The sequence below is a fragment of the Pezoporus flaviventris genome, unplaced genomic scaffold (genome assembly GCF_033815535.1).
Source record: "Pezoporus flaviventris isolate CSIRO_AGI_PZ_B2104156 unplaced genomic scaffold, CSIRO_AGI_Pfla_v1 ptg000001l, whole genome shotgun sequence".
Lineage (NCBI taxonomy): Eukaryota > Metazoa > Chordata > Aves > Psittaciformes > Psittacidae > Pezoporus > Pezoporus flaviventris.
The window spans coordinates 38,539,804-38,567,690 of record NW_026892549.1 but is presented as its reverse complement, the minus strand read 5'-3'; the positions used below and the strand labels follow the sequence as shown (position 1 = coordinate 38,567,690).

General features: G+C 40.5%; 2 protein-coding genes across 16 annotated transcripts in view; one reads left to right on the top strand and one right to left on the bottom strand.

Annotated features, from left to right (window-relative positions):
* ABCB11 (ATP binding cassette subfamily B member 11) overlaps positions 1–15,487 on the top strand; it is a 51,916-nt gene extending 36,429 nt beyond the window's left edge. For all 5 annotated transcript variants that reach the window (XM_061452542.1, XM_061452551.1, XM_061452560.1 and 2 more), the window contains 9 exons: positions 1,198–1,302; positions 1,401–1,562; positions 5,400–5,603; positions 10,203–10,444; positions 10,558–10,714; positions 11,720–11,917; positions 12,717–12,923; positions 13,751–13,897; positions 14,686–15,487. In XM_061452542.1, the coding sequence (XP_061308526.1) occupies positions 1,198–1,302; positions 1,401–1,562; positions 5,400–5,603; positions 10,203–10,444; positions 10,558–10,714; positions 11,720–11,917; positions 12,717–12,923; positions 13,751–13,897; positions 14,686–14,886 (1,623 nt within the window). In that variant the 3' untranslated portion in view covers positions 14,887–15,487. The remainder of the gene's footprint in view (positions 1–1,197; positions 1,303–1,400; positions 1,563–5,399; positions 5,604–10,202; positions 10,445–10,557; positions 10,715–11,719; positions 11,918–12,716; positions 12,924–13,750; positions 13,898–14,685) is intronic.
* Positions 1–27,887, bottom strand: part of G6PC2 (glucose-6-phosphatase catalytic subunit 2) — a 31,877-nt gene that overhangs the window by 1,044 nt on the left and 2,946 nt on the right. For 3 of the 11 annotated variants that reach the window (XM_061452733.1, XM_061452709.1, XM_061452716.1), the window contains exons 2-7: positions 25,676–25,780; positions 25,142–25,215; positions 24,707–24,816; positions 21,590–21,701; positions 20,564–20,679; positions 17,887–19,467 (exon numbers count right to left, since the gene is read on the bottom strand). In XM_061452733.1, the coding sequence (XP_061308717.1) occupies positions 18,956–19,467; positions 20,564–20,679; positions 21,590–21,701; positions 24,707–24,816; positions 25,142–25,191 (900 nt within the window). In that variant the 5' untranslated portion in view covers positions 25,192–25,215; positions 25,676–25,780 and the 3' untranslated portion in view covers positions 17,887–18,955. The other 8 variants (XM_061452723.1, XR_009743211.1, XM_061452768.1 and 5 more) reach the window with 8 other exon arrangements.

Sequence of the window (27,887 nt, the reverse complement as noted above, 5' to 3'; positions counted from 1 at the left end):
CTTGAATTGGGAATGGAATTTTCACTAGAGAACAACTATTTATTTTCCTCAACTTCATGCTGTCATACCTCTGTGCTACTTTGATGCATAGCTCACTTTGAACCATAAATAACTTGGGTTGACCTTTTAAGACTAGTACCTAAGTTTATTTTTGTTTCTATTTTGCAGCTGTAATGAAAATTCCTTCCTCTCTTTCTACTGTCAAATACTTACCTAAAAGAATTTAAGCTGGTTTCGATACAAGTGAAAGTCAAATACATAGGTTATTTATAATTACACCTTATGATAACAGATTGAGAGATTAGTCAATTTATAGAAATTTTTACCTGTGAAATCAAATTAGAATTAACCAAAGGTTAGTGGAGAAGTATAAACATGAGCTGTGGCTTGTATCTGCAAGGAGCAGAAGAAGTTTAACAACCTCAGGTAGGCTAACTGACATCTATATCAACTGCTCTGACCAAAAGGAATTGCTAAAGAATGGCTACTTAGATTTGGACCACTATTTCAGCAGCAGCCAGTAGCACTGGCAGTTGTTGAAGTAGAGCAGGTATTCAGAACAAGAGATAAAAGCAAAGTACCATGGAGACTGGACCAGAATGGGGTGAAGGGGCTGTACTTTAAGCATAAATGCTTTTTCTCAAGTACCCAGTAGTAAGCAAATTCCTTATATCCACACTCCTTCAGTAAAGACAATAGATTCCTCTTGAAGCCTACCTATAGCAATTACAGCATCCATTAGTGTTGTGCTGGGAGAATCAAGCTATGTTATAATTATTTACACAGACTTCATTTTGTATGACCCAATAAAGTTGTGTTTGGCACAGATCAAAGAGGAGGTAAGAGAGCTGCTGCACTCTTGCTTTGTCGCTGTGCTTTTATTTCATTGCTATTCTCTGGTTATCACACTGGCTCTTGTTTAGAGTGAGGGAATGGTTAATTACAACTAGGGATGGGCAGCAAGTAATAGAAGTATGTACAGACACCAAGTACAATAAACCTGTTGTTTAACAGGAGTAAAAACATGTGGTACCCAGGCTCACCTTAGGAAAATAAGGAATAGGGCTTTTGCAAGGGGTGAGGGAGGGTTCTGTATTCTGGCTTTGGTTCTGGGGTGGGCAATAGTGAGTCATTAACAGACTTCACAAACACCAAACATGACACTTTGAATATGATGCCACTTTTTTTTCCCCCAAGACCTTCTCCATTCTTGATGAAGAAGAACAGAGGACACAGATCAATGGTGCCTGCCTGCTCTTTGTCTTTGTTGGAATTGTTTCCTTTTTCACACAGTTTCTACAGGTAATAGCAGTCCAATACAGGTACATTTTGTCTCTGATCCCTTACTCTGTGGGTATCTCTTTCTGTACAATGTCTGTGTTTATTCTTGTGCACCCCAGGGTTACACCTTTGCCAAGTCTGGTGAGCTGCTTACAAGACGGCTAAGAAAAATTGGTTTCCAGTCTATGCTGGGGCAAGACATTGGCTGGTTTGACGACCGGAAGAACAGCCCTGGTGCTTTGACTACAAGACTTGCAACAGATGCCTCACAGGTCCAAGGGGTAAATAATTTAAGAAGTGGTTTACTATAAGCACTGATTGAATGTGTGTTTTGGCAAGGTCAGTGTAGAGTAGTCCTTGGTCAGTCAATTAATCTATTTCCATTTAACACAGACTCTCAATGTGGAACTATTATCATCACATTTACCTAAAAGCACAAACAGGGGCACAATATACTGCCTATTATTCCTGCCTGTATTATCAGAACAGGAACACAAAAATCAGTAAGATACCAACCATTAATGGAACAAGAAAGAGCATTCAGGGCAAAAGTTTTAATTTCTTTTTCTTTCTTTTTTTTTTTTCCTGGAGATGAATTAGCTACACTAGAAACATTAGAAACACTACAATGTTGGAGTATTTATTTCAAAAGAATGTCACACTAGTATTTTAGTTACATGCATGTATTTTAGTGACTATTTATGTTTTCAAGTTTCCAGCATGGTGTTATGCTGCTTGTGACAGTTTTGATTTAATCTGACAGTCCACTTGGTAGAAGTGAGTCAGATGTCGTTTTACTTGGCTTCAATACAAGCAATTTTCTTGAAACAAAGAAGGAAACATAGAGATTCCTTTGTCACAAAAATTGTCCTGTTTCAGTTTGACTGAAGATGGTAGGTTAGTTTTTCCAGCCTATTAATGGAGGTTTTAAGAGTTTAAAAGACAAAATAACTAAGAGGTTCCCAATATCATACCTTATCCTTGGTGCCATCTTAAGGCATATCAAGGATAAGAGGGTTATGAGGGGGAGTCAACATGGCTTCACCAAGGGGAAATCATGTTTGACCAATCTCTTAGCCTTTTATGAGGAAATAACACGGTGGATGGATGATGGCAGAGCGGTGGATGTGGTCTACCTTGACTTCAGCAAAGCATTTGACACAGTCTCCCACAGCATCCTCACAGCTAAATTGAGGAAGTGTCATCTGGATGATCAGGTAGTGAGGTGGACTGTGAACTGGCTGAAGGAGAGAAGCCAGAGAGTTGTAGTCTATGGGGGGGAGTCTAGTTGGAGGCCTGTATCTAGTGGAGTGCCTCAAGGGTCAGTACTGGGACCAGTATTATTTAATATATTCATCAACGATTTAGATGAGGGAATTGAGTGTACCATCAGCAAGTTTGCTGATGACACTAAGCTGGGAGGAGTGGCTGACACGCCAGAAGGCTGTGCTGCCATCCAGCGAGACCTGGACAGGCTGGAGAGTTGGGCAGGGAATAACTTGATGAAATATAACAAGGGAAAGTGTAGAGTCCTGCATCTGGGCAGGAACAACCCCAGGTTCCAGTGTCGGTTGGGGAACGACTTGTTAGAGCAGTGTAGGGGAGAGGGACCTGGGGGTCCTAGTGGACAACAGGGTGACCATGAGCCAACACTGTGCCCTTGTGGCCAAGAAGGCCAATGACATCCTGGGGTGTATTAGAAGGGCGGTGGTTAGTAGGTCGAGAGAGGTCCTCCTTCCCCTCTACTCTGCCCTGGTGAGACCCCATCTGGAATATTGTGTCCAGTTCTGGGCCCCTCAGTTCAAGAAGGACAGGGACCTGCTGGAGAGAGTCCAGTGCAGGGCAACAAAGATGATTAAGGGAGTGGAGCATCTCCCTTATGAGGAAAGACTAAGGGAGCTGGGTCTCTATAGTTTGGAGAAGAGGAGACTGAGGGGTGACCTTATTAGTGTATATATATATATATATATATATATATGTATATATAAAGGGGGAGTGTCACAAGGATGGAGCCAGGCTCTACTCAGTGGCAAACAATGATAGGACAAGGGGTAATGGGTACAAACTGGAACACAAGAGGTTCCACTTAAACTTGAGAAGAAACTTCTTCTCAGTGAGGGTGACGGAACACTGGAACAGGCTGCCCAGGGAGGTTGTGGAGTCTCCTTCCCTGGAGACATTCAAAACCCACCTGGACACATTCCTGTGTAACATTATCTAGGTGTTCCTGCTCCGGCAGGGAGATTGGACTAGATGATCTTTTGAGGTCCCTTCCAATCTCTAGCATACTGTGATACTGTGAAAACCCCTGTCAGCAGCAGTATCTACAGAATCAGAGAAACCTGCTGCAAACCTCTTGAGCTACAGCTCTCACAGGTGCTTACAGGGCATATTTTAATTGAAATAAACAAACTTTTAAAACACTGACTGAACTGTTTATATCCTCCTAAAGGACTAAACACATGTAAAGAAGTGGGGCACAACCATTCGACCCACAGCTCCAGGGTTAAAAAAACAGCCACTTGAGCAGCAGTGTCATCCACCTTTCACTGCCTGGCGCAGAGTTTGGCCAAATGCTGCTATTGCAGAGTGAGCTGAAGGTGAGAATATGCACACAAGTGTCCAAGGTCTGAAAATGTCTACATTTGCCCCAGGAGTAAGAGTATGTGTGGGGTGTTAGAGCTACAGCATCCAGGAAAGAGCAGCCCTGTGGCTGCTCCCTCTGCAGAGCTGAGAGGTGTGCCTTCTTCTATGGTCAGGCTCTACTGCTGCAAGTCAAGAGGAGGAGTATGTGATGGCCATTTTGTGCTGCAAGGTCAGATCCTGCAAATGAATTTGGCTGAAAATGATCAGGGGTATCAAATGCATGTGTTGGTTTTCTTTTTTCCCCTAATACCTAGCAGCCTGGTTCCTATCTAGGGCTGCTCTTTACTGCTAAGAAAGAAAATAACTTCTGAGTAAATAAATCAGGTTTATACAAAGAATAGTGTTGTTTAAGTACATAAGGAGGAGGTGAATGCATTCAATAAATGTGATGTCAAAGGCATATTTAAAATATTTCCTTATTAGAGAGACAGGCAGAAATGCAACTTTAAAGTCATGCTTTCTTGGTGCTGTTTCTTACTGATTTTAGCACAGGTGAGAATTTGGTGTTAGTAGATAAGTTGCAAATGGTTCTGTGTGTTATTTAACTCTAGATGGATAAAGTATCAAGAGTGTTCAGATGATAAGTTCCCCAGGGAACCAAGGGAACTAATGAAAATTGTTAGATGATCTTTCTCACAATCCTCAGAAACAATTTTCAGAGTTCTCAATAGAAAGTTTGGTGGGTGAAAGGAGTAGTGGACATTTGTAGACCTCTTGATACAATTAACTGGAAACAATATATCCAAACTAGCTAAATTGCACTGCAGTCCGCAGTCACTGGTGCTTTATGATATTTTAATATCATTTAGAGTTTTCTGAAGTTTTATAGGAAAATTTATTTAAAGATTATTGAAGTTACTGTTGAAATACAAGTCAATCATCATGTACCTGAGTATAGGTCAGTCGGTTCAAGATCCTTAGGGTGGACAGCAAGCTCACTATCCTGGACTTCAGAAGAGCAAACTGGCTTCTCCAGGCCTCTGCTTAGTAGATGTACCATGGGCTAAAGCCCTGGAGGGAAGAGGGGCCCAACAAAGCTGGTTAATATTCAAGGATTATCTCCTCCAAGCTCAGGAGTGATGCATCCTGACAATGAGAAAGTCAGGCAAAACCGCAAGGAGGCACGTGTGGTGGGTGAACACGGAGCTCCTGGACAAACTGACATGGAAAAACGAAGCCTAGAGATAGCGGAAACATGGATAGGTAGCCTGGGAGGAATACAGAGGAATTGTCCAAGCAGCCAGTGATAACGTTAGGAAAGCTAAAGCCCTGACAGGACTCAGTCTGGCCAGGGATGTCAAGGGCAACAAGAAAAGCTTCTATCAGTATGTCAGTTATAAAAGGAAGATGTAGCGAACTACAGTCTCACCTCAGTGGGCTGAAACTAGGTGAGCTTTAAGGTTCCTCCCAGTCCAAACCTTTCTATGATTCTGTGATGTTATGATACTATGATCTGTTTCTTTTCTTTGAAGGCAACTGGATCACAGATAGGAATGATTGTCAATTCCTTCACCAACATTGGGGTGGCCATGATCATTGCTTTCTTCTTCAGCTGGAAGCTGAGTTTAGTTATACTGTGTTTCCTGCCATTTTTGGCCTTATCTGGAGCTGTGCAGGCAAAAATGCTGACAGGATTTGCTGCTCAGGACAAGAAGGCGCTGGAAGCTACTGGACGGGTAACGTTATTTAAAAACTAATTTATATTTGCAGTCATAGGTAGTTGAAAAATCAGGCATTTGGGGCCACCAGCAGTTCAAATGTCATGAAACTGGCAATGGTTTGCAAATAAGTTGTAATATTTCAGCTTGTCAAATCATCAAACTGCCATTGGGAACTCCCTAACTGCAAAAGCACTTGCTACATGGAATGTGCCTGACTTTTCAGAATTGGTGGTCAGAGATGTGTCAGCAGTCTGCCCCACCTTTTTGGCTTTTATTTAAATACCCATTTGTTGATGCTGTCCTCAGAAAGCACTGATGCTTGTTCAGGTAGGAATCCTCCCACCTGAGAATTCAGCACTGAAACCAGGTCAGTTTGTGCATTTGTGCCCTATGAGTGTACCAGCTCTCCATCAGTGAGTGCTGCTAGATCACAGGCATAACTGTATTATTGGTTTGGATTGTAAGAATTGAAGTTTTGTTTATTCTCATTTGTCAGTGTTCTGGGTTCAGCAGTAGCAGTCATTTTTCTCCTTCTTAGTAGCTGGTGCAGTTCTGTGTTTTGGACTTTCAGCCTGGGAACAGCGCTGATAACACTGATGCTTTTAGTTACTGCTCAGTAATGTTTACTCTAACCAAGGACTTTGAGTCTCATGCTCTGCCAGGGAGGAGGGGAAGCCGGGAAGAAGCAGAGACAGGACACCTGACCCAAACTGACCAAAGAGGTATTCCATACCACAGCACATCATGCCCAGTATATAAACGGGGGGCAGTTAGCCGGAAGGGTGGGATCACTGCTCAGGTTGGGTTGGGTATCGGTCGGCTTGTGGTAAGTGGTTGTATTCTCTTCCCTTGTTATTTCCCTTACCATTATTATTATTGGTGGTAGCAGCAGTGGTTTGTGTTATACCTTAGTTACTGGACTGCTCTTATCTCAACCTGTGGGAGTTACATTCTTTCAGTTCTCCCCACCCCTCTGGGAGAGAGGGGGGAGTAAGGGGGGTTCAGTGAGCAAACAGCTGCATGGTTTCTGAGTGACAGGCTGGGCTTAAACCATGACAGTCAGTTACTATATAAATATTTTTAAATTCAGATTAGCAGTATGCTTTTTTTTTTTCCCTGTTAATTTCTAGCAGGAGACTTAGCACTTTCTCGTAGTACTTTAAATTTTGCTCCATAGTGAAAACACCTGTGTGGGTATTAAACCAACCACCATGGGACATGAGGAAGGAAATCCCTTTCCTTGGAAAGTGTGTCCAGTGTTCAGTGACTGGTGGCTAAAGCTCCCTTCCTTGTTACTCTAGCTCCAGTATCTGGGTTAGCAGCATCCCATGGAGCGTGACCAGCAGGTCAAAGGAGGTGATCCTGCCCCTCTGCTCTGCTCTCGTGAGACCTCACTTGGAGTATTGTGTGCAGTTCTGGTGTCTTCACCATAAAAAGGACATGGAACTGTTGGAACAAGTCCAGAGAAGGGCCACGAGGATGATCAGGGGACTGGAGCACCTCCCGGATGAAGACAGGCTGAGAAAGCCGGGGCTGTTCAGCCTGGAGAAGAGAAGGCTGCGTGGAGACCTCATAGCAGCCTTCCAGCATCTGAAGGGGGCCTATAGGGATGCTGGGGAGGGATTTTTCATCAGGGACTGTAGTGATAGGACAAGGGGTAACGGGTTAAAACTTAAACAGGGGAAGTTTAGATTGGATATAAGGAGGAAGTTCTTTCCTGTTAGGGTGGTGAGGCACTGGAATGGGTTGCCCAAGGAAGCTGTGACTACTCCATCCCTGGCAGTGTTCAAGGCCAGGCTGGACAGAGCCTTGGGTGAGATAGTTTAGTGTGAAGTGTCCCTGCCCATGGCAGGGGGGTTGGAACTGGATGAACTTAAGGTCCTTTCCAACCCTAACTATTCTATGATTCTATGATTGTATGTTCTGATGGCTGCAAGGCCCTGTGAACTGCCTCACTCAAAAGGCTGAGGGATAGGTTTATGTAGTTTGCACCAGCTGAGCAGACTTCCAGTGCAGGTGCCAAGAAAGGAAAAGGTAGGGACACAAGAGAAAGGAATGCCATTTTCTCACGTGTTCACTCCTCTGACATCTGCTGCCTTTGAAACACCCAAACTCCTTTAACTTTAGCTCTGGGTCCCTAAGTTCTGGCACATGACCCAGAACCTGATACTTTTAAAATATACCTAATGCTACTGTGCAGAAACTGAGCTGCATGAGAAACACAGGGGGTTTAGGAGATGGTCAGCATGAGGAAGACTACCTTAGGTTACACTACTGGGAGTAGCACTTAAGTCTTCTCCCCTTGCTTAAGGCTGTCATATTTCTAGCATCTGAAAAAATAAGCTTTGCAGGCCTGCCCAACACCTCATCTCTTTTTTCCGCAGAGCTACTTTAGCCCATCCTAAAATTACTCTTGCAGAGTACCCACTGCTTCCCATTCTCCTCCTTCCCACATCAAAGTCCTGCCCAGCAAATGCCTTACCCAGCCTGCCCTGCCCCATCTGAATCTTCCCTCTGCCCACCTGAGCTCTCAACTCTCAACTACCTTCAGCCTCCTCTTGCCCTTAATGTGTGCAGGAAACACACAGTCTGGAGCCCTTTGCCCTGTAGCTACTGGCTGGCTTTCCCACTGCCTGCTGCAGCTACCTTGACACCTCCAGAAGTAGCAAATCTTCAGCTCCCAGTTCCCATTTTGGGTGTGATTTAAAGAAGTATGTTATGACTGGGGGCATGCAACTTACTTACTTAAAAACCCCACATGCTACCTACACATGCAGACTTCTGGAATATACGAAAGTCACTATGTGAATTAGTATGACTTTGGTATCATTAATCAAATGAGTACATTTATGGGCCACTGTTGGGTGCTGTTAGGAACAGTCTTCAGCTCCAGAAAGCCAATGAAGAATTAAGACCTGACCAATCGCCCACATTCAGAATGGTTTAATTATTTACAAAATAATTTACAAGAAGTGATAAACCAAAATACTGTCTTGACAAGGAGAGAACTTCACTAATTAGTTGAGGCATCAGCTTTTATTCAGGAGAATGAACCAGAGGCTGGGATCAAAAGGGCATTCAATGCTTCAGCAGTTTTGGCGATAACACCAGTTATGTCTGATGTTATTTTCTAATTTAGTTGCCAGCTCTGCATTCAAATGCGAAATGCTCTTCCAGTCCTGCGGTGTCTGTAGAGAAAGAGGCTAAACACACACACACACACTGCTTTCACAACTAGTTCCAGGTCAGTTCTAGTTCTGTTCTTTATTCGCTACAACATGGTAATATATAGCATACAGATATGGGTCTGAGCTATGAAACCAAACAGAGACCACATCAATCCCAGTGACTGCCTTCAGTCACTATAAATCCCATTCTATAAACAATCACTCCCCAGGCTCTTTCCCAGCCTGACCTTGCACCTGTGCACACCAACACTCCCTTGCTTGCTCAAGACCCAGGTACACTATCAGCAATTCTTCTTCTTCTTCTTTAATTATCCACATAGTGGCAACAGGACAGCTTGCAGTTCCCACAAGTTCTTCCACAGTGATTGCTCATCGCCATGCTAAACATGGAAAAGCACAGCCTGAACAATCCAATTCACAGCATCTACTTATCCACTCTCTTATATTGTGTCATGATGCAAGAGATTTGACACTTGATTTTGGTCAGGATAAAAAGCCTTGAATTTGGATGGAACAGTTTTAGTGATTTATATTCAGATCTCTTCCTACATGCTCAAAACATTCATAAGCCATACACCAGCCTATTGCTTCCCAAAGGAAAGTGTTACACTGTGAAGCTGCTACCAAAGTCCAGGCAAACAACAACATTTAAACAAATTTTCTCAGTAAAACTGAGATAAGTAGTGTGAATTAGAATCAGACAGTCAATTTACTTCTATAGATGAAGCTCTAGTGCTATTTTTGGGGGGACCCAAATTATAACCAGCAATGAAGCCCAATATAAAGCCTACGATTAATTAAAGCTCCACAGAAGTTTTCATGGTGATTATCTCATAATTTCCCATGTTGCATTTTCCTATAATACAGGCAATAATTTGCTCACTTTTTGCTTATGTACAAAGTAAAAATCCTGGAAATGGTGTGACCCTCTATTTAGTTGTTCCATCTCATTAGGCTTTTCAGACATAAGACAAAGAAGGATGGTGAGCAGGTGAGAATATGTAGTAAATTCAAGTGATTTTAATTCATGAACCAGAAGTTGGGGATAGCATCCCTTCTAACTCCCTATTCCTGTAACTAAAACAAAATAATTGAAATAAACATCTTTTCCTAAAACCACGTTTGCTTTTGTGCAGGTCCCATTTATTTATACTATGTGAAATAAGTCTCCAGTAGAGCTTGTTACTTAGCTCTAGTGGAGCAGACAGAGAATTACTAGTGAGTATGTTAATAGGCAATTGCTTATAGGAAACTTTCTCTTTAGGTTGGCTGATATTTGGGCAGTCGGTATCATATCTAAACCCATTTATCTGTGGCACTGTGCCCTGTGTTCATTAAAGAATCGTGCATTTGTGAAAGAACACACTCTACTTTTACAAGTAAAAATTAGGAGCTGTCTCCCATTTTCTTTCTTTCTCTTCTCCAGATTTCCAGTGAAGCCCTCTCTAACATCAGGACTGTAGCTGGGATAGGCAAAGAGAAAATGTTTGTCAACAATTTTGAGAAGCACCTGGCTATGCCCTACCGAGCTGCCGTCAAAAAAGCACATGTTTACGGACTGTGCTTTGGCTTTGCCCAGAGCATCGTGTTCATTGCCAATGCTGTCTCCTACAGATATGGAGGGTTTCTAGTTGACACTGAAGGACTCCATTACAGCTTTGTGTTCAGGTGAGCGCCTGCCTCAAGCCAGAAACAGGCTCCTCTCCAGAAGCCCTGATCTCAGTGCAGTGGTCAGTTTCCTGATGGCTTCCCAGGAATGACCATGTTCCTCTTCCCTACAGGGTGATCTCTGCTATCGTGACCAGTGGAACTGCTTTGGGAAGAGCTTCTTCCTACACCCCAAACTATGCCAAAGCCAAAACATCTGCTGCACGCCTTTTGCAACTCGTTGATCGGCTTCCTAAAATCAGTGTTTACAGTGAAAAAGGGGAAAAATGGGTAAGTGTGGAGATCAGTAATTTCTGGTGTCGTTCAGATCAACGTAAGCCCTGATGTTGCCGCAGAGCTTTGTAAGCCCATGAGGATAACTGCTTTGCAAGAACGTTATGCTGAATGTATAACTGTTACTTGTCTTTGCTCTTTTGGAAGCAGTGATCTCTGTACTAGACAGCAAGAGGAATATAGAATGGCTATTGGGAATTTGTCAGTGTAAAACTCCTGTAAATTGGAAGAGGACCGGTCTGGATGACTCACAGGATAGGGTGTTTTTTCTTTCAGCTCTACAGTTTGCGTGTAAAACTATTGCTAGCTTGTAGTGGAGGCTTTTTTTTCCATTCACATCAAAATGTTGTGGGTGTTCATGAGGAGGCGAATCACCTCTGAGTCAGACAAAATGAAAATGCTCAAGTTTTGGGGAACTGAAAAGTCAGACACAGAAAATTCAAAGAGTTTATTTCTCATTTAACTTATTTCAAAATTAAATGAAAATGTGAAATAATTGTTATGAACTAAATACAGTAAGTATTTTGTGTCAAACAATGAAAATTAAGTATCTTGATTCCTTCAGAGTTTTTTAACAGAGCTTTTTAAGAGTTCTGGAAAAACTGACCTGAATTCATGTATTAGTTTAATGTTGCAAATTTCAATTGAATTCTTTTACCAAATCCAGCTTTTTGCAGGGACGTATTTGGCCTATCACCAGATTTACACTTACACAGTGTCTGTATTAAAATAATTTACTCATTGCAAGGCAATGCTATTTCCAGTTGATGCCTCAGGCAGTATGGGGAAGCAGAGCTACAGTGTTATGATTAATAACTTCATCTCTAGGACAGCTACTCTAGCATTGTTTTTATTGCTCTTTCTGGGCTAATTTCACAAGCACAAATGTCATATTTTAAATAAGAGATGCAAGAATGAGATCTAAGGAACAGCTACTTTGTGCTCTACAGCTCAGTTTTGAGCTTGAGATGATTGTAACATCTTTCTCATTTTTTTCACCAGGATGATTTCAAGGGAAGCATTGAATTTCTTAACTGTAAATTCACATACCCTTCTCGGCCTGATATTCAGGTCCTGAAAGGACTCTCTGTAGCTGTTAAGCCTGGACAGACATTGGCATTTGTTGGGAGTAGTGGCTGTGGTAAAAGCACCTGTGTCCAGCTTCTGGAGCGTTTCTATGACCCTGAGCAAGGAAGTGTGGTAAGCAAAGGAAATGTGGTTTGCATGCTTTGTTTTCAGCAATGTTAGGACTCTTCTGAATGTATTTTACTGTGCAGCCTAGCAGTGGTGGCATGCACATGCTCACCTTGTGGCTTCAGCTCCTTCTCAAACATGTGCCCTATAGGGACAATTGCCAAGTATCGCCTTAGATGTATTCAGGCAAGGTCAAAATATACTACAAAGCCTCAGGTGTACCCCTGTGTATTATGCAGACCACAGGCATTTACCTTGGTAATTCCTGTATGAAATGTACAATGTGTGGTGCTTATTGTGGTAGCATAAGCAAAAATCAAGTCAGAATGGAGCAACAGAGTCCGGAACATCCCTAAATATATAGCTTCAACATGCAGCCTCCTTGCAGGTTGAGACTGTCTACATTTACCTTCTAGTTCTTCAGTTAATTATAGCTTAAAAAACTTCTGTATTTTTTCCTCATGTAAATACTTAACCACCTAGTTTGATTTATCTTTCTTTGGAAAATACAGGTGTGGTGATTGCGATGCCAGGAAGTTAACAAAGCACGTACCTAGCCCTAAGCAGTTAAATAGTTCACTTAAGATTAAGCAAATAGTCTGGTGCCTGGCTGGATCACAGGCATATGCAGAAAATGCATGTCATGCACAAAGGAGTCAAAGATAAGCAGATTCTTCAAATCACTTTAAATCAGTTGTGTTTGTATTTTAGTAATATGGGTAAATCATTGCGTTTTGTTATAAACTAGTTTTTGCAGGCTGTTGTTTTGGAATAATGTTTCAAGTTCTCTCCTCTTTCCTGGTAGTTAATAGATGGACACAACACCAGGAAAATAAATGTACAGTTTCTTCGATCAAAAATTGGAATCGTGTCCCAGGAGCCTGTGCTGTTTGACTGCAGCATTGCTGATAATATCAAATATGGCAGTAACACCAAAGAGGTGACAATGGAAAAAGTCATAGAAGCAGCCCAGAAGGCTCAGCTGCATGACTTTGTCATGTCACTGCCTAATGTAAGTACCTTCAAGGCCTCAGCTGTGAAGCTACAGCTTGTCTGCTCAGTGTTTACTGCAGTGGGAGCTGCTCCAAACCCAGCTGAAGTTGCTCCATACATATACCTTTTATTTACTTCTACAGCTGTAACAGTAGGAGCAAAGAGGGTGTCATGGCCATTCAGTGTGTTCCTGAGGGTTTGGCCATGAGTTGCTACTGGATTTTTACACAGTAAACAAATATTTATAAAACCGAAATCAGAGATTACAACTCTGAAATAGGAAAAAAGATTTTTCAAAGCCACAGACAAGAGAAAAGCAGCAGCACAGTTGAGCAAAGTATTACACTTAGATCAGAAAGTACAAATCCTGTTCCCTACTGTGGGAAATTTGACTTCTGATCAGGGCATGATACTTGGACAGAAACGTTTGAAGGCGGCCCATTATGTGCACTTCAGGAGTATTGAAATGCACTGAAATAATATAAATATAAATCAAAAGATAAAAGGTATGGATACAATAAAGGCACCCAAATGAAAAACTTGTCCAGAAAGCCTTTCCATCACTTTCAGCCTCTTCTCCCACATCTGGGGTGGGGGATTTCTTTTGCCTTAAACAAATAAGCCAATGTCCTGCTATCAAAGTTTTCTTTTAGGCTCATCATCATGCTGCCTGTGCCCTAGGGCCCCAGAACTGCACACCCTCTGCAGCCATGTGTATCACTTGTACAGGGTTTTTAAGAAGGCAGCAATGCTCAGCGCTCTCACCTCTCTCCTGCTCTTCCTTCAGGTTGTGCACTGGTGTGTTTGCCTACACCTCAATAAAATCTTCCTTTTGTGTATTTTCAGAAATATGAAACTAATGTTGGGGCTCAAGGATCTCAGCTGTCTCGTGGGCAAAAACAACGCATTGCTATAGCAAGGGCCATCGTACGAGATCCTAAAATTTTATTACTGGATGAAGCTACATCTGCCTTGGACACAGAAAGTGAAAAGGTAAATGTGCAGGGATAGGCAATAAGGGAAAGTTAATACAACAGCTTACAATTCACAATGACTTTTTCTGTTCTTTAGAGACATGCCAATGTGCTCCATTGCATGACTTCAGTATTACATCCCGTTGTTAATTTGGCACGTACTTACACCTTTAATGGGCTTTGCGGGAGATCCAGGAAGCACAGCTATAAAATAGCCACCAGCTACACGAACTCTCAGACTGCCAGTGACAGGCAGCACTTTCCAGAAATGTGCATGCTAATTCCCTGGGTTTCAGAGCATTCAGTGGTAATATCTCATAACTTCTGCACATTAATAAACTAAAATATATTCAAGCATGTCAAAAATGGGCCTTGAATGCCCAATAAAAACAGAAGTGAGGGGGCCAAGAACTTGGGCAATAATTTGCTTAACTTGGTTACACCCTGAATAGAAAAGTAGTGAAAATTTAAAAACATCCACTAGCTGACATTCATTATGTCAGCTGAATAAAGGCGTACCTTAATTTCTACTGCTGTCCATGTTTACTTCTCATAGAAGCAGAATCAACTAGGTTGGAAAAGACCTTTAAGATCATCAAGTCCAGCCTTTACCCCAGGATGTTCCTTTTTGCACTGCTAATAAATCCAGCTAAGTACACCCAGTAACCGGACCTTTGATTTAGCCTCACAGTCACTTTTACAAGTGTTGCACAAATACAGTTAATTAATTTGAAAAAATCACATTTCTCCACCTGAGACTTTCTTTGGTTTGCATATTTTAACTGACACTTGGTCTGCTGCCTTTAGACTGTGCAGGCGGCACTGGATAAGGCCAGAGAAGGGCGTACCTGCATCGTCATTGCCCACCGCCTGTCCACGATCCAGAATGCAGACATCATCGCTGTGATGTCACAAGGAACCGTCATTGAAAAGGGCACTCATGATGAACTGATGGCAACAGAAGGAGCTTACTACAAGCTTGTTACCACTGGAGCCCCAATTAGCTGAGCCACTGTGATTCTAATTGTGAAAGACTGCTTTTCTGTGTTGGGACCCCACTGTGCTATAGAATGCTCTACAACATCGTGAGTTCTGTGTACCCTAAATGTACATAGCTTTCTGCATCAAGCACGCTTGTCAGGCACATCCAGGGGACTAAGCACAGGGTGATGTATTCAGGAAGTAGCTTAGCCCACTGCTAAGGGGAAAAAAGCCTGAAAATGAGCAAGATCCTTGCTGGGGAATTGCCACCACCTGCAGTCAGACTGCACAGTCCTGTCTTTCCTCAACTAGCTATCAAGAACAACTCTGCTCTACTGCTCTGAAAACTGCTATTTGGCTAGGTAAGCTATATGAGTAAGAAATAATCCTGAGAATGCTGCTGTATATCTGAAGCGCTCAAATCTCTCCTAACGTTTGGTCTGCAGAGGTTTACAACAGTCACCCTTACTGTGCTGTGGGTACAGACCCACACCCTTGCACCCCTTCAACTCTTACCTGTCAGGCTGGGCTTCTGCTGTGTGCCATGACAGCACTAATGCACTGGCACCATGAGCCTGGTCTGGCTGTGCCCCTTCAGAAAAAATCCTGTACTTACAAAGAAGGCAGCTCCATACAAGTAACGAAGGCAGTCAAGAACAGAAGCTGGTGAGGATCATTTGCCCTACACTCTCACCACTGATCAAAACTGTCAAATAGATTTTGAATAGGAATAAATGCGTTAGTTAAATCACTGTAAAATCCAACAGTTAATCATCACAGTTATTTAAATCACTTCTATAGAGATGGTCATGGATAATATGTCCTCTTTTTCTTTCAGAAAATGAGTAGTTTTACAGAAATCATAAGTATGTTCAGTAAAGGTGGAACAAATAGCCATAATTAGGTCTTAAACAGAGCTGATAAACAGAGGCACAATTAATTCAGAAATGACAAAGGTCAGAAAGGATCTTCTGGCAGAAGCTTGTCTCTGTAACAGTGTGTTATAAGGTCTACTGCATGTTTCTCTGAAATACGTTATTGTTTATTGTCTGCAGGACACCAGGACTCTTCCCTTTAGTGACATTTAGGGCCTTGGAGACAAAGCCAAGACAGAAAGTCTAAGTTTCTGTCAAAATTTAAATCTTTAATTTAAATCTTTGAATCGTAGAGTATTAACTGGAAAAGTCATTCTCCATGTCCTAAAAGCTGCAGCTGTGGGGGGGGAAGGGTTCACCCATTTTAGAACAAATCCCAGCACAGTTGAGCTCCTTACAAATCTACACCACAATACCAGCTACTGCAAACTTGAATGGAGCTGTAAGAGTGAACACTTTATTAAGATACATCCCTTAATTCCAGACAGAAAGAAACGATTTCAACTTTTGTACAACTCTATTAACAGAATTACTTCAACAGACAAGCTGAACTCACATAGCTGACACTGAAATACTGTTTTGCCAACAAAACCTGTTGTTTTAATCTTTAACTGCAAATGGAAGAAGCTCATGGTTTAATCTTTTTAGCCTTTTTATGTTTCTTAGCAATAATTAGTTGGATGGCTCAGGACTGAAACTATTGACAGAGTGGCTATGAATAACCTATTGACATATCTATAAGACATTTAATTTATATTAGGCCATGGAAAAGTAACAACTCTATAAAATTTACAGTGACCATTTACTTCATCCATAATTCTTTCTTCATAAAGCACATCACTTTTGTGGCCCAAATTATACCAATAAATTGTATTTTTTTACTGGCTCTTGTGTTTTAGTGCTTCACCTCTTATCCTTCAGACAAGCAGATGAGTATCTTGCAGCAGGTAACAAGTATTTCTGTGATTTTGGATCATATCTGTCACAAGGGTCTGCTGTGCAGGACAGAGCGGTTGAGACGACCAATGCAACTAGACTAGCCCCTGCCTCCAAAGGAGCCTGCCATCTCCTTGCAGGAGCACAGCTACATGGGCACCATTCTTGGTTTTAGTAATGTTTTAATAGCTGTAGAAAGAATAAGAGGTGGCTCAGACAGGAAACTCATCTTTGTTCCTTTCCCTGAAGAACTGAAGTTGTGGGCAGAATTAACAGGACAGCAAGAGAAAACCCATATCTTCTCACATGTCTGTACAGTGCCTTGAACAATACTGCAGAAATACTTGTCATCTTACATTTATAGTTATGTCTATCCTAACAAACAGAAGCACCAAGATTCTTCTGTCAGCATTGGGAAGCACAGACTCTCGTGGTAGGAACTTAGAAATGTGATGTCTGCTCACAACTCGCATCTTAAAACAGCCGACCCCACCAGCAGGCCCAAGCACTGCAGCAAGAGGCAGAGACAGCTGTGCACAAAGAATCCCTTACTGTTGGTCAGGAGAGAGGAACAGGATACCCAGACCAGCCTAGAGTTTTGTAATGCCTCTGTAGGCCACCTCACCAGCAGGGAATAACAAAGCACACAGCAACCTGAACATGACAGAAATCAATGCCATAGCTGTCTTTGTACTTCATTATTTGCTTCTAGTCCCATTAGCTTAATAATTTTGCTTAAGGAGTCACAATTATAGAACAGAGTGGTTTCAGGACGCCTGCTATGGGAAAAAAGGGTTCAGAGAACCATTTAAGAAGATGTCAGGAGATGCATAAAGTACAATACTCCTCACACTGTTAAAACCAGATGATTAATTTTCTTAAGGCAGCCTTAGCACGCACTTGAGTAAGAATGCCTGTTTAAGATTTGCTTCTGTAATTTGTACCATGTTCATTCCTAAGGGCCAACTCAAGCTATTCACCTATTTTCCCAATTAATTCTTTCAATTTCAATTATCACACAACTAACTGGAAGTCTAGAAACAATATCATGCTTACGTCTTTTAAGCCTTACTGCTGTCAGATCATACATACACTGCCCTCATTACCCACATTACAGCTTTATGCTGCTTGTATACTATGTCTTATGAGATGGCATCAGTAAAATACTGCTTAAAGATTCTGCGCTGGAAATGAATATGCAACACTATATGCTAAATAATGAATAAAAAAAGAAAATACCTGCCTTTATTTAGAATATCCATTTTATATAGCAAACATATTTAACATATGAGTAACTTGTGTACTTAGGTAAACAAAGCTGACAAGAATATAAACTTGCAGTGACAGTCTGCAATCGCATTGTCATGATTTACTCAACTGCTACCAGCAACTCAGGTGTGTGACTTGACTTGACCTGAGAGAACTAGACTAATTTACCTTTGCAATACAGGAACTTGAACAACATTCTCAAGGTGCTATGCTGAGATGATTTCATTATTGACAGCATTCTTCATTTGTTGCTCTGCGCAGATGTACAGAATCCAAAGATTTGTTACACCATATTTATGCATTTTCAACATTAAAGGTGTAATCTGTACCAGCCATGATTCATGTGACTGCTTTCAAAAGGTAGAAATGACAAAAAACACACAGTAACACAAAAATATATTCTACAGACTCTAATCAAAAGAAACATTCAGTATTTTTCATCATCTGGCTTAATCAGAAGCTGTTTTGCTCAGGAAGCTCAATAAGTTAACTCTGAAGTCTTCTTTATAACTATGCTGTCCTTTTTCACAGTGTACAGCTATAGAGTTGGAGGGGGTGTGACACTATCATACCCTTCTCTAGCAGTTTTAACACACAATTATCTCTCTCTGTATATACATAAAATTAAATACTGAGTATCACTATGTATAACTGAGGCTCAAAGCATCAGCTAGCTGGAGATGGACAGAACTAAAAGACCACTAAGTAGCTACATAAAACTAATAGATTATACTTTGAAACTTTGTTATGACCCAGAGTATTGGGTTATTTTTAACCATACTGCAGTGTGGTTGCAATATTTCTAGGGAAAAAAAACAACAGCAATTAGTATTTCTGAGCTGGCAAGGTCATTCTTGAATGCACTGATCTTGGATGCACTAGCTACTTACCAGAAGCACATCAAAGATGCATTGGCATCCCCTTGGGATAAAATGACTTGGCAAAACTGCCTTTTGTTGAGGGTTCTTGACCAGTTCATATCCATCCCCTCATGGCTAACCATCTGGAAACTCTATCTAATTAAGTTTCTTTTCAGTTTTCCTCATTAATGAGTGGACGCAGTATGGAACCAATGCAACTACAGTCAGAGGCATAGCTGCACTCTTACAAAAAGAGAGAATGTAGAACAAATATTCAGTATGAGTAGGTATCTTAACGAAATTATACAGCTGCAGTGTAGCTAAAGAAGCAGCTATACACACCACACGGAAACTTATCTTACAGCTATTTTTACCTCTGCAGCTCATGATGAACATTTCAGAATTAATTCCGAGACCTAAGCCAAAGAGTGCACCTAAATTCCTCACCAGTCCAGCAAATGGAGTTGTGTCAATGTTTATCCAGTCTGGGTTGGCACACCACTTCTTGGCCTTTGGAACAGACCATAGCAAGTCAATATCAAGAAGCTTGAGGACTAGATAAAAGCCAAGGGCAAAGATGAAAAGAAACAAGTTTGTCTTGATGTACATTCCCAAGCTCGCTGTCTGAATAGCAGATGTATGCTCAAATGCTTCTGCCACCAGAATGCCTGCAGATTAGAAACTCAGTGTTACAAGGAACAATTTATTTGTACTTTGAAGAAGCCCTTTTAATAGTGCCCCTGCAGAACTTGACTTCGGAAGGTATGTATTTTCTATATAGGTAAGTATAGATCCACATACAATTTACCATTTCTGTAGTACAGTACAAAGCCTTTTTTCCCCACTCAAAAATGCTAATTTGTTAAAAAAAAAAAAAAGCAATTCAGTACCAAGCACTACATGACTCTGGTATGAGGCACTACTTAGGTTGTCATTTGGGAGGTGCAGTCAGGCCTATCAAAGATTTAAACTAGAACATTCCTTTTCCAAAAGAGTTCCTCACTGAAAGACTGGCCCCAGCAATGCAGAATTCAATACCAGTTCCAACACAAGCTTTGAGTGCTGAAGGAAAAGACGCAGAACATCCTTCTTTCTTACTCATTTTATCCTGGTTATGAAAAGGGAGAGCTGGACTGCAGGCTCTTAGCCAGTGCCGCTCAGGCTACTATGCATCCATAAAAGAGAATGGGAGCAGGCAGCCCCCACTCAGTGCTCTGCTCAAGACCCTCCACACGATCAAATAAACACTAGAGAGATTGTTCATAGTTAGAACTCCCGAAATACCAATTTGAAACATGTTTAAGTAACTCTGAAAAACATTCATTAGCTTCTTAAATCACCCTGGGGAGGCTGCACTGCTAGTTTGCCGTTTTCTGTTTTGCTCCAGGCCTCTGGCTCCATGCTTGCCCACACTGCATACATGGTAGTTTATGCCTAGACACCATTTGAGGTGAACCAAATAGCTTCCCCCTAAGAGGGCCCAACAAAGATCAGGTGCAGCCACACCAGCTGGAGCTAGTCTCTGGCAGTGTGCAGCATCAAATGATACATGGTCAAGGGCTCTCTCCTTGTGTCAGTTACAAAGACAGTAGATACCTCACAGATTTTACCATTAGTCTATCATCTTCACATCCTTCTGGAGAGAGAAGAGCACCAGTAGAGCTGCAAGCTAAGGAGCACTACTAAAAAGCTCTTGCCATCTTTCATACTTCATTTTTCTCAGATTTTGCATACACATTGAAAAGAAAAACGTAGCAGCATTACCAGCAAATACTCCAATAACAACTTGATGAGGGAAATGCGTTGCTATGAATACTCTTGAGATGCACACACTGATCTGTATAATCCAAAAAATACTCCAGAGGAATGACCATGTCAGTCTAAAAGGGAAAAATAAGACAAGATTTCACCTACTAATTTACACCAGGCTCCTTTCTGTCAGGCTCATATTTTTACCAAGCAGAGGGTGACAAGTAGAAAAGTTTACGATCAGGTGACTAAAAACCAGAAGCTGGTACTAAAACATTACCAAGAGTGTTTGCTCTTGCAGCCACATGTATGGCTGCAGGAACACACCCCAGTAGTTTTAGTTCCAAGACACCACCATGGTTTTAGCGATAAAAGTCATCAATGGTAAGTTAAATTAGCACTAGTACCTTGAACATATTTCTTATCATGAAGTCATATCTAAATGCAAAAGTCCAATTATTTGATGGCAAAATTCACATCACATGGGAACAACCTTGCAAAGAACAGCCATCAAAGAAGTTATAAGAATTCCCCACAGGGTTGAACAAGATGCTGCACTGACCTTTGCCAGCTTTTTGCACATTTGCTTTAAAATGGGCCAAGGCAGCATCCATCAAAACAGTAAATTTATGTATTAACCAAAAGATCCAACACATAAAGACAACAGAATTCAAAATTTTCAACACCGATGACACAACCTTTACTAGGAGCTAATTGAGAAATTTTATGCTGTGACTGTAAGTTAATAAACATCAAGCTATACAAATGGATAAATCCTCTTAATATTCTTTTTCTTCAGCTGAAGCAGACCATAATAAAGGGTTGGTTTGGTTTTTTGTGGTGGTTTCTTTTCTTGGTGGTGGTTGTTTCTTTTTTTTTTTTTTGTGTGTGTGTGTGTGTGTGTGTGTGGTTGGTTGGTTGGTTGGTTTTTTACAAGCTGGACAGAGCAGACTTTGAGTATTTGGTTAACGTAAGTCCATTAAAACCAGAGCATAAGCATAAAGAAACATCTGCATGAGTGAGAATAGCAGAGACACTGACCTGTGAAGGCTAACTGCTGATTTATCTTTCCATCTAACTGTGTAGCTAAGTGCTGCAGTGACCATTACATACCAGACACAAGAAGATCCCATGGCATGTCCGGATGGGCTTCCTAGTGAAAACAAAAAGGAAATATTTCCATAACATTTGTGATATAGAAAATGTCTACTGGCAGCTCCTCAAGCACCTCATGATTCAGAAAGAGAATGGCTGGCAAAGACTTAAAGAATATCAACTACTTCTCAAAAGCTAATTTTTCAGAAGACTCATCCAAAGGGAATCCAGATTATTTGTCTGAAATAAATTGATAACAGCTTAACCATCTTATACTGGTGTCTTGACTGGAAAGCATAGTATTTTTCTTACTTAGCCTTGGATTGTTATTGTGCATTAAAAAAAAGCATCTAGGGGTCTCTTAGGGCTTGTAAGAGAGAAGTTTCATATGAGGATTGGATGAGATAGGTTTTGAATGGGCTACCTCATAATTAGGGGTGCAACAGAGATTTAGGTTTTTATAACATTCTAAACTAAATTACCAGTACAACTTTAGATGGGCCTTCCAAATTGCCTCTTGTCTGCTTTGCCAATGACCATGGCATTAGCAATTGAGATTATGATCTGTGTCTCATTAGTAATTAACATTTTAGGTAGTTTTGTAATAAATTTAGAACTGTATCTAAAGTGTGATGGAAGAACTGTGTCTTTATGCTTTACTTGGACTTATTTTACAAATTTTAAGGTAGTGTACAACCTCAAATAGCTTGGAAACATTATTAGTGGAACTGGCACGTGAAATGATGCTGTAACATACTGGAATAATGGCTGTATTCACAGTAGTCTATAACAGGGAACACACTGTCATACAGATCAATAGTGATTTCTTTTTAGTCTAGATATAACAATACTTGTGTAATTTGTTTTAATCTAGTGACTCAAATTTTAAGTTTGCTGGAAGCAATACGAAGCCATAGAGAAGTTCCTACAACCACGGAAATCGCCAAATTACAAAGTATGCTGGCATGATGCAAGGGAAGCAATTCCTAAAATTACTTCTTTTCTCCTGTTTACCAGGGAAGGAGAAAAAAAACAGATCATTCGAATCTGTCTATACCAGACTTCAACAGTTTGGCTTTCTGTGGGGACAAAGAAGAGGTAAAAAGGACAGGGTTATTTCATGGGCAGAAGAAATTATTTTGGCTGTAGAATGTGTTACGATCCAGCACTATGTAGTAGCTAGCAAAGCAAAAGAATATTTCATTGAAGCAGCAAAGCTGGAATGTTTAGGGAGGACAAGCACAACCATTCCTGGCTCCCTGTACTTATTTTTGGTACTCTGCTTGGCAGTATCTTTAGTAGTCAAGCTACCAACTATATTGTTCATTTCAGAACAGATGTACACTTCTAAACCTCACAAAGGAACAAACATCACTGATAAGGAAACCATAATGTTGTATACTGGCACTGGGAAAGCTTTTTTGTGTCATCGAGGAAAATGTAATCTAGGAAAAACATTTCATAGCTCATCTGCAAATTACTGACTAGAAGCAGCACCAACTCCAGTTTAAGGTTTATGTTCTCAAAAATCTTACAAATACCAGAGAAAAGATGGCTCTGTTTTTTTGGTTCAGCTCATTCCAGAGGTACAAATCAAACTCAGGTCCTACATTGCTTGCCATGTAGTCATATAAACAGTTCCTTCAGCTTTGCCTTTTGTTGAGCCACAGAATTTGGGGTTAGCAGCATTTGGATATGCCTTTCTCACACCTGTGGCTGCTTCTCTAATCTTTTCATGTAAACTGCACATTTTAAAAGTGCGTGAAGTACAGCGTAGGCTCAGACAGTGACTGTGTGCACCTAACAGCTGTGCTGACTGCACCTCCTCCTGTTAATGAGGGAAAGGTGCCTGAGATATTGTTGATGGTCAAGGGCAAATCTGGAGGTGGGAGAAAATGTGGCCATTATAAGAAAATCAGGAATCAGTATGACAGTTGTACCCACTGGACAGAAACAGGAATGACTTGTTACTTCAGAAAGAAAATAATGGGAAAAAAAGGCCTTCTGGTTCAATGAATCAAAATGAAACACACTGGTTCCTTAGCCAGGGCTTGGAATTACATGGTTCTGAATGGGCTAAGTTCTGAAGGCTTTTGAAAATATCTGAAGAAATTTAATACTTTGGGTTAGGTCCCAAATAAATTCACTTGAAACAGACTGCAGATCAGGCATTATGAAACCTGCCTGGTACAAGGGCCTAAGCTTCTAGTTCAGTATTACAATGGGATATAATGCAGGATACTGTTACCAAAATACAGCTCTGCAATTCCCTTAAAAGCTTGCAGTGGCCCTCACGAGGCATTCAGCACATTCGTTTCCACAGTCAATATTTTCTTGTAAAAGGAATTAAATTAAATTCAGTCAGATAGCTCCAAGCAAGTTTACCTTATTTCATATTAGGCAGGGTTGCACAAGCTCATTTAACTTGAGCAATATCGCAGAGAAGACAATGAGATTAAAAAAGTGAAAATACATCAAAAAGGTGCATTTTTTTTTTATTATTATTTTTTTTTAAGAATCCCCCCACCCCGTATTTATACACATAAGTGTGTGTCCTCCATTTAGTGCCAGTGTCTGGTTCTGGGGAGAGGGGTTCCATTTCCACTTGTGATACATTACATGACTGATTGTTGACACTACTGTTATTCACTCTGAACACCTACTACCTCTTTATGGTTTGAATAATCATTGCAATAGTGCACAAACTCAAACTCAATGGCCCCCTGGTCTGTTTTGGAACACTCTTAGACAACGTGGTATTTCTCTTCTCAAGCTGATGTCACTGGCACTGCAACTGTTCCTAAAAATAATCTCTCAAAGCAGGCAACTCACTCTTTTTGAACCCATGACACAGGTTTTGCAATTCCTCTCTGATATGCTGGTTCATGCTAGCAGGGTTTACTTTTAAAGCAAACCTATCACATTTTATTTACTCCTTTTTCTTTCCCTGTGTTTTGCTGCTATTTTAGACATGAGCTCCGAGATTTATAAAAGTCACACCCTCTCCCCCAAAAAGCCACTACCTGTATTAAATGTGCCAATGTAATCTCAAATATTTCTTACCTGGTCCAGTTTCACATGTTATAGGAAACTGTTCAAGGCATGGGCTTGACTGATTGGGATAAATCATTGTTTCTTGCACCCACCAGTATGGGCGATGGCCAAATAAAATCCTGACCAAAAAAAAAAAAAAAAAGGCAGAAACACAGTAAAAATATTTGTATGTGAGAAGGCCTCAGTAAAGCATGATAAATACTCTTACAAGGAATACAAAGAGCTATATTGCCAAAATTATTCTGTAATAGTTCTATATGATGTTCTTGTCTTATCAAAATGTCATTTCAAACATATGTTAAATATCTTCATTGTGAATTCCTGTTTTACAATTACAGGGCAAAGTCTACTAGTACATTATTCAAAGCAAGTTTTCTAAGCTTGAGGCACATATATTAACCATCATTAAAAATACCATATTTTAAAATAAATCCAACTTCTTACCATTTAAATATGAGGTTGAACCAATCACCAATGACTGCCACCCATATCATTTTAGTACCAACCACTTGGTTGAGCTGAAACCAAAGAGGAAAATAAATTGAGAATATATTCCGGGGATCACCAACGTGTGACATAAAATTAAGCAAATCCTGGTAAGCCCTGTAGTCCCTCTGTAAATGCTGAATGATAAGCACGCCATTGCTATGAAGGAGATCCATCTTAATGGATTAAACTGCACTTGAAATAGTAAAGTTCCTTTAAACTTAGGTTTCTAGTGATGGAGAATAAGAACCACGGAGGGGAGCTATTAAAAAATGAGAGCAGGTGATTGACGTTGCCTTTATATTGTATCAGCACCGTGTACCCAGCCGTTCTGGAACACGTGGCTCCCAAACTCCAGGAAAGTACACGAGTCTGTTAGCACTGGAAAGCTTTTCTGTTTGCAAATTGTAATTGGAGAAAGCTAAGTGAACTATGTGCTGAGCAGCAGCAAATTGTGGGGAAAGTTTTGTGGAAACACAATGTGTAACGTACGCAATCCTCTCTATGAACAGTTGGAACATGTTTGCTTGAATTTTCTCACAGTTCATTTCTCCGCAGGATGGACATCAGTGATGTGTATACTTTGTTAAGTGTTGCCTGTATAAAGGATAGAAAGAATACACAATTAATTGGTCTTTGCAGAACTGTCATCAAAGCTGTACATTTCACTTCAAAATAGAATTTGGCTACCATGCCGTGACTAATACTTTGCACAACGTATTTTCAGCCATGGAAAATAAAGCTAGCCGGCATACATCAACAATGCTGTTGAGATCTAGATTATTTTTTAAAGCAGCAATATTCTCAAAGCACTGAAAAACAATTGTTTCCATTATACAAGAAGCCACGTTAATTCAAGGCAAAACGCAGATGAAGCTTAGTCTACAAGTCATCTTATTCAGTACTGTCATTCTTGCACGCTGCTTACACGAGGCCAGTCATACACACCTCTGCTAGAAGGAGCTGAAGCCCAACCTCCTGCAGGCCCCCTTCTTGCTGCCCAGCCTGGCAGAAATTGACCTGCTGTGCAAACCAGAGCAAGCCTGGGAGCAGATGATGAGGAGTATTTCCCTGAAGCATTTACGAGTGAAACACTTAGGTTCTCCAGGGCAAACAGCCAAGGGGCAACTGAGATTCTCCCAGATAGCAGGATTTTAAGAGTATACAGCAAATAACATATTAGCACATGAGATTTATCAATATTAGTACTAATAACTGTAGCATAAGAAAAGCTTATGTTAGTTTGTGAGGCGGCTACATGAAAAATTCTTTTCCAGATAAGATTAAATGGATACCAAGAGTCTGACGATACCATCATTTGATATCATTGGAGCAACAAGAAGAAAACTTCAGTTCTTTATCAGGCTCTAATATTCAGACATATTAATATCGTTTACTAAAGATTATCTATGTATCTGCAACAATTAAAATCAGAAAAACAAAAGCAGCTGTATATGTGCACTGCTTTCTGCATGGCATTTAAACTATACAAGCTGTGGAGACAAAGATACAAACTACTTCACTGGTTTTGCTGAAGAGAGACTTCGCAGCTTAACTGAGCTTTATGATGTGTGGTCAGGGAAGTCACATGGAAACATTAAGCAGATTCAGCAAATAAGGCATGACAATTAAATGGACTTAGAAGACCTTTCTTCCTGACACAATCTCACATTTACTTCAGCTACTTGCTTTTACTTTAGCTGTTAATAGTCTGGTTTTAGAAACTTTCTAGCAGATTTTAATCCTATATATGTTTACTGCTACCCACTGCATTGAGCCAGGTAGAAAACCTTAGAGTTAAAAAGTGATTTTAAATTATATGCACTGTTTCTGAAGAACTGCTATAACATTTTTGCATACATTGACTGAATTATTCACTTCCACTGGTATCACCTGATTTCAAGGAAAACCCTTCCAACCCCAAAATTTCAGGAAATTTCAACAGTTTCTCCTAGCTTTTTAGCTGCAAATATTTGGGGAGGTTTGTTTCTTGCTAACCGGATCTGTACAGCTTATAGCACTGCAGGGCGTCCAGCAAGGGAACTGTCATATAAATAAAACTGATGGAATTTTTCTCTCTCCCAGTTCTTTCCCAAGAATGTACTTGTTTAGAAACATCTCTCTCTCAAGTAACTTTTTATACCATGTTACTAGAAAAAAAACGTCCTTTTGCCACATTTTTTGTCTGCAAAAGTATTTCTCCTTTAAAGATACACAGGATTTAGAACAACAATTAAAAAAGAAAAAAAAAAAAAATCACTCTTTTGTGCATGTTTGGGCTTAGTATGCAAAAATGTGAAGAATCTGAGGTTTTCTTCTGTTTATCAGTCTCGATTATAAAGAATAATTTGTATAAATATCAAGTCAGTTGGTGGCTAAGTCATCTTCTAGTATGTAGTTAAAACAGCAACTGTAAGTCTAAATAACTACTGTTTCATTAGGGAAAATATTTTGCAATAAATAAGTTTCCATCAAGAGTCAATTTAATCTCCTCAGGAGAGCCTACCAAGTAATAAAATGGATCACTTTACAGTCTCTCTTTAATGCCACCATTGTTAATAATATCAGAAAAACTGACTGACACAGGATGTGCAGAACCATCACAGGAACTTTTTGCATGTTTTTTTTATTTATAAATACAAATCCACTCACCTATGTTATCCACTGGGATAGTGCTGCAGCTGCTCAGGCTAAACTCTTTAGA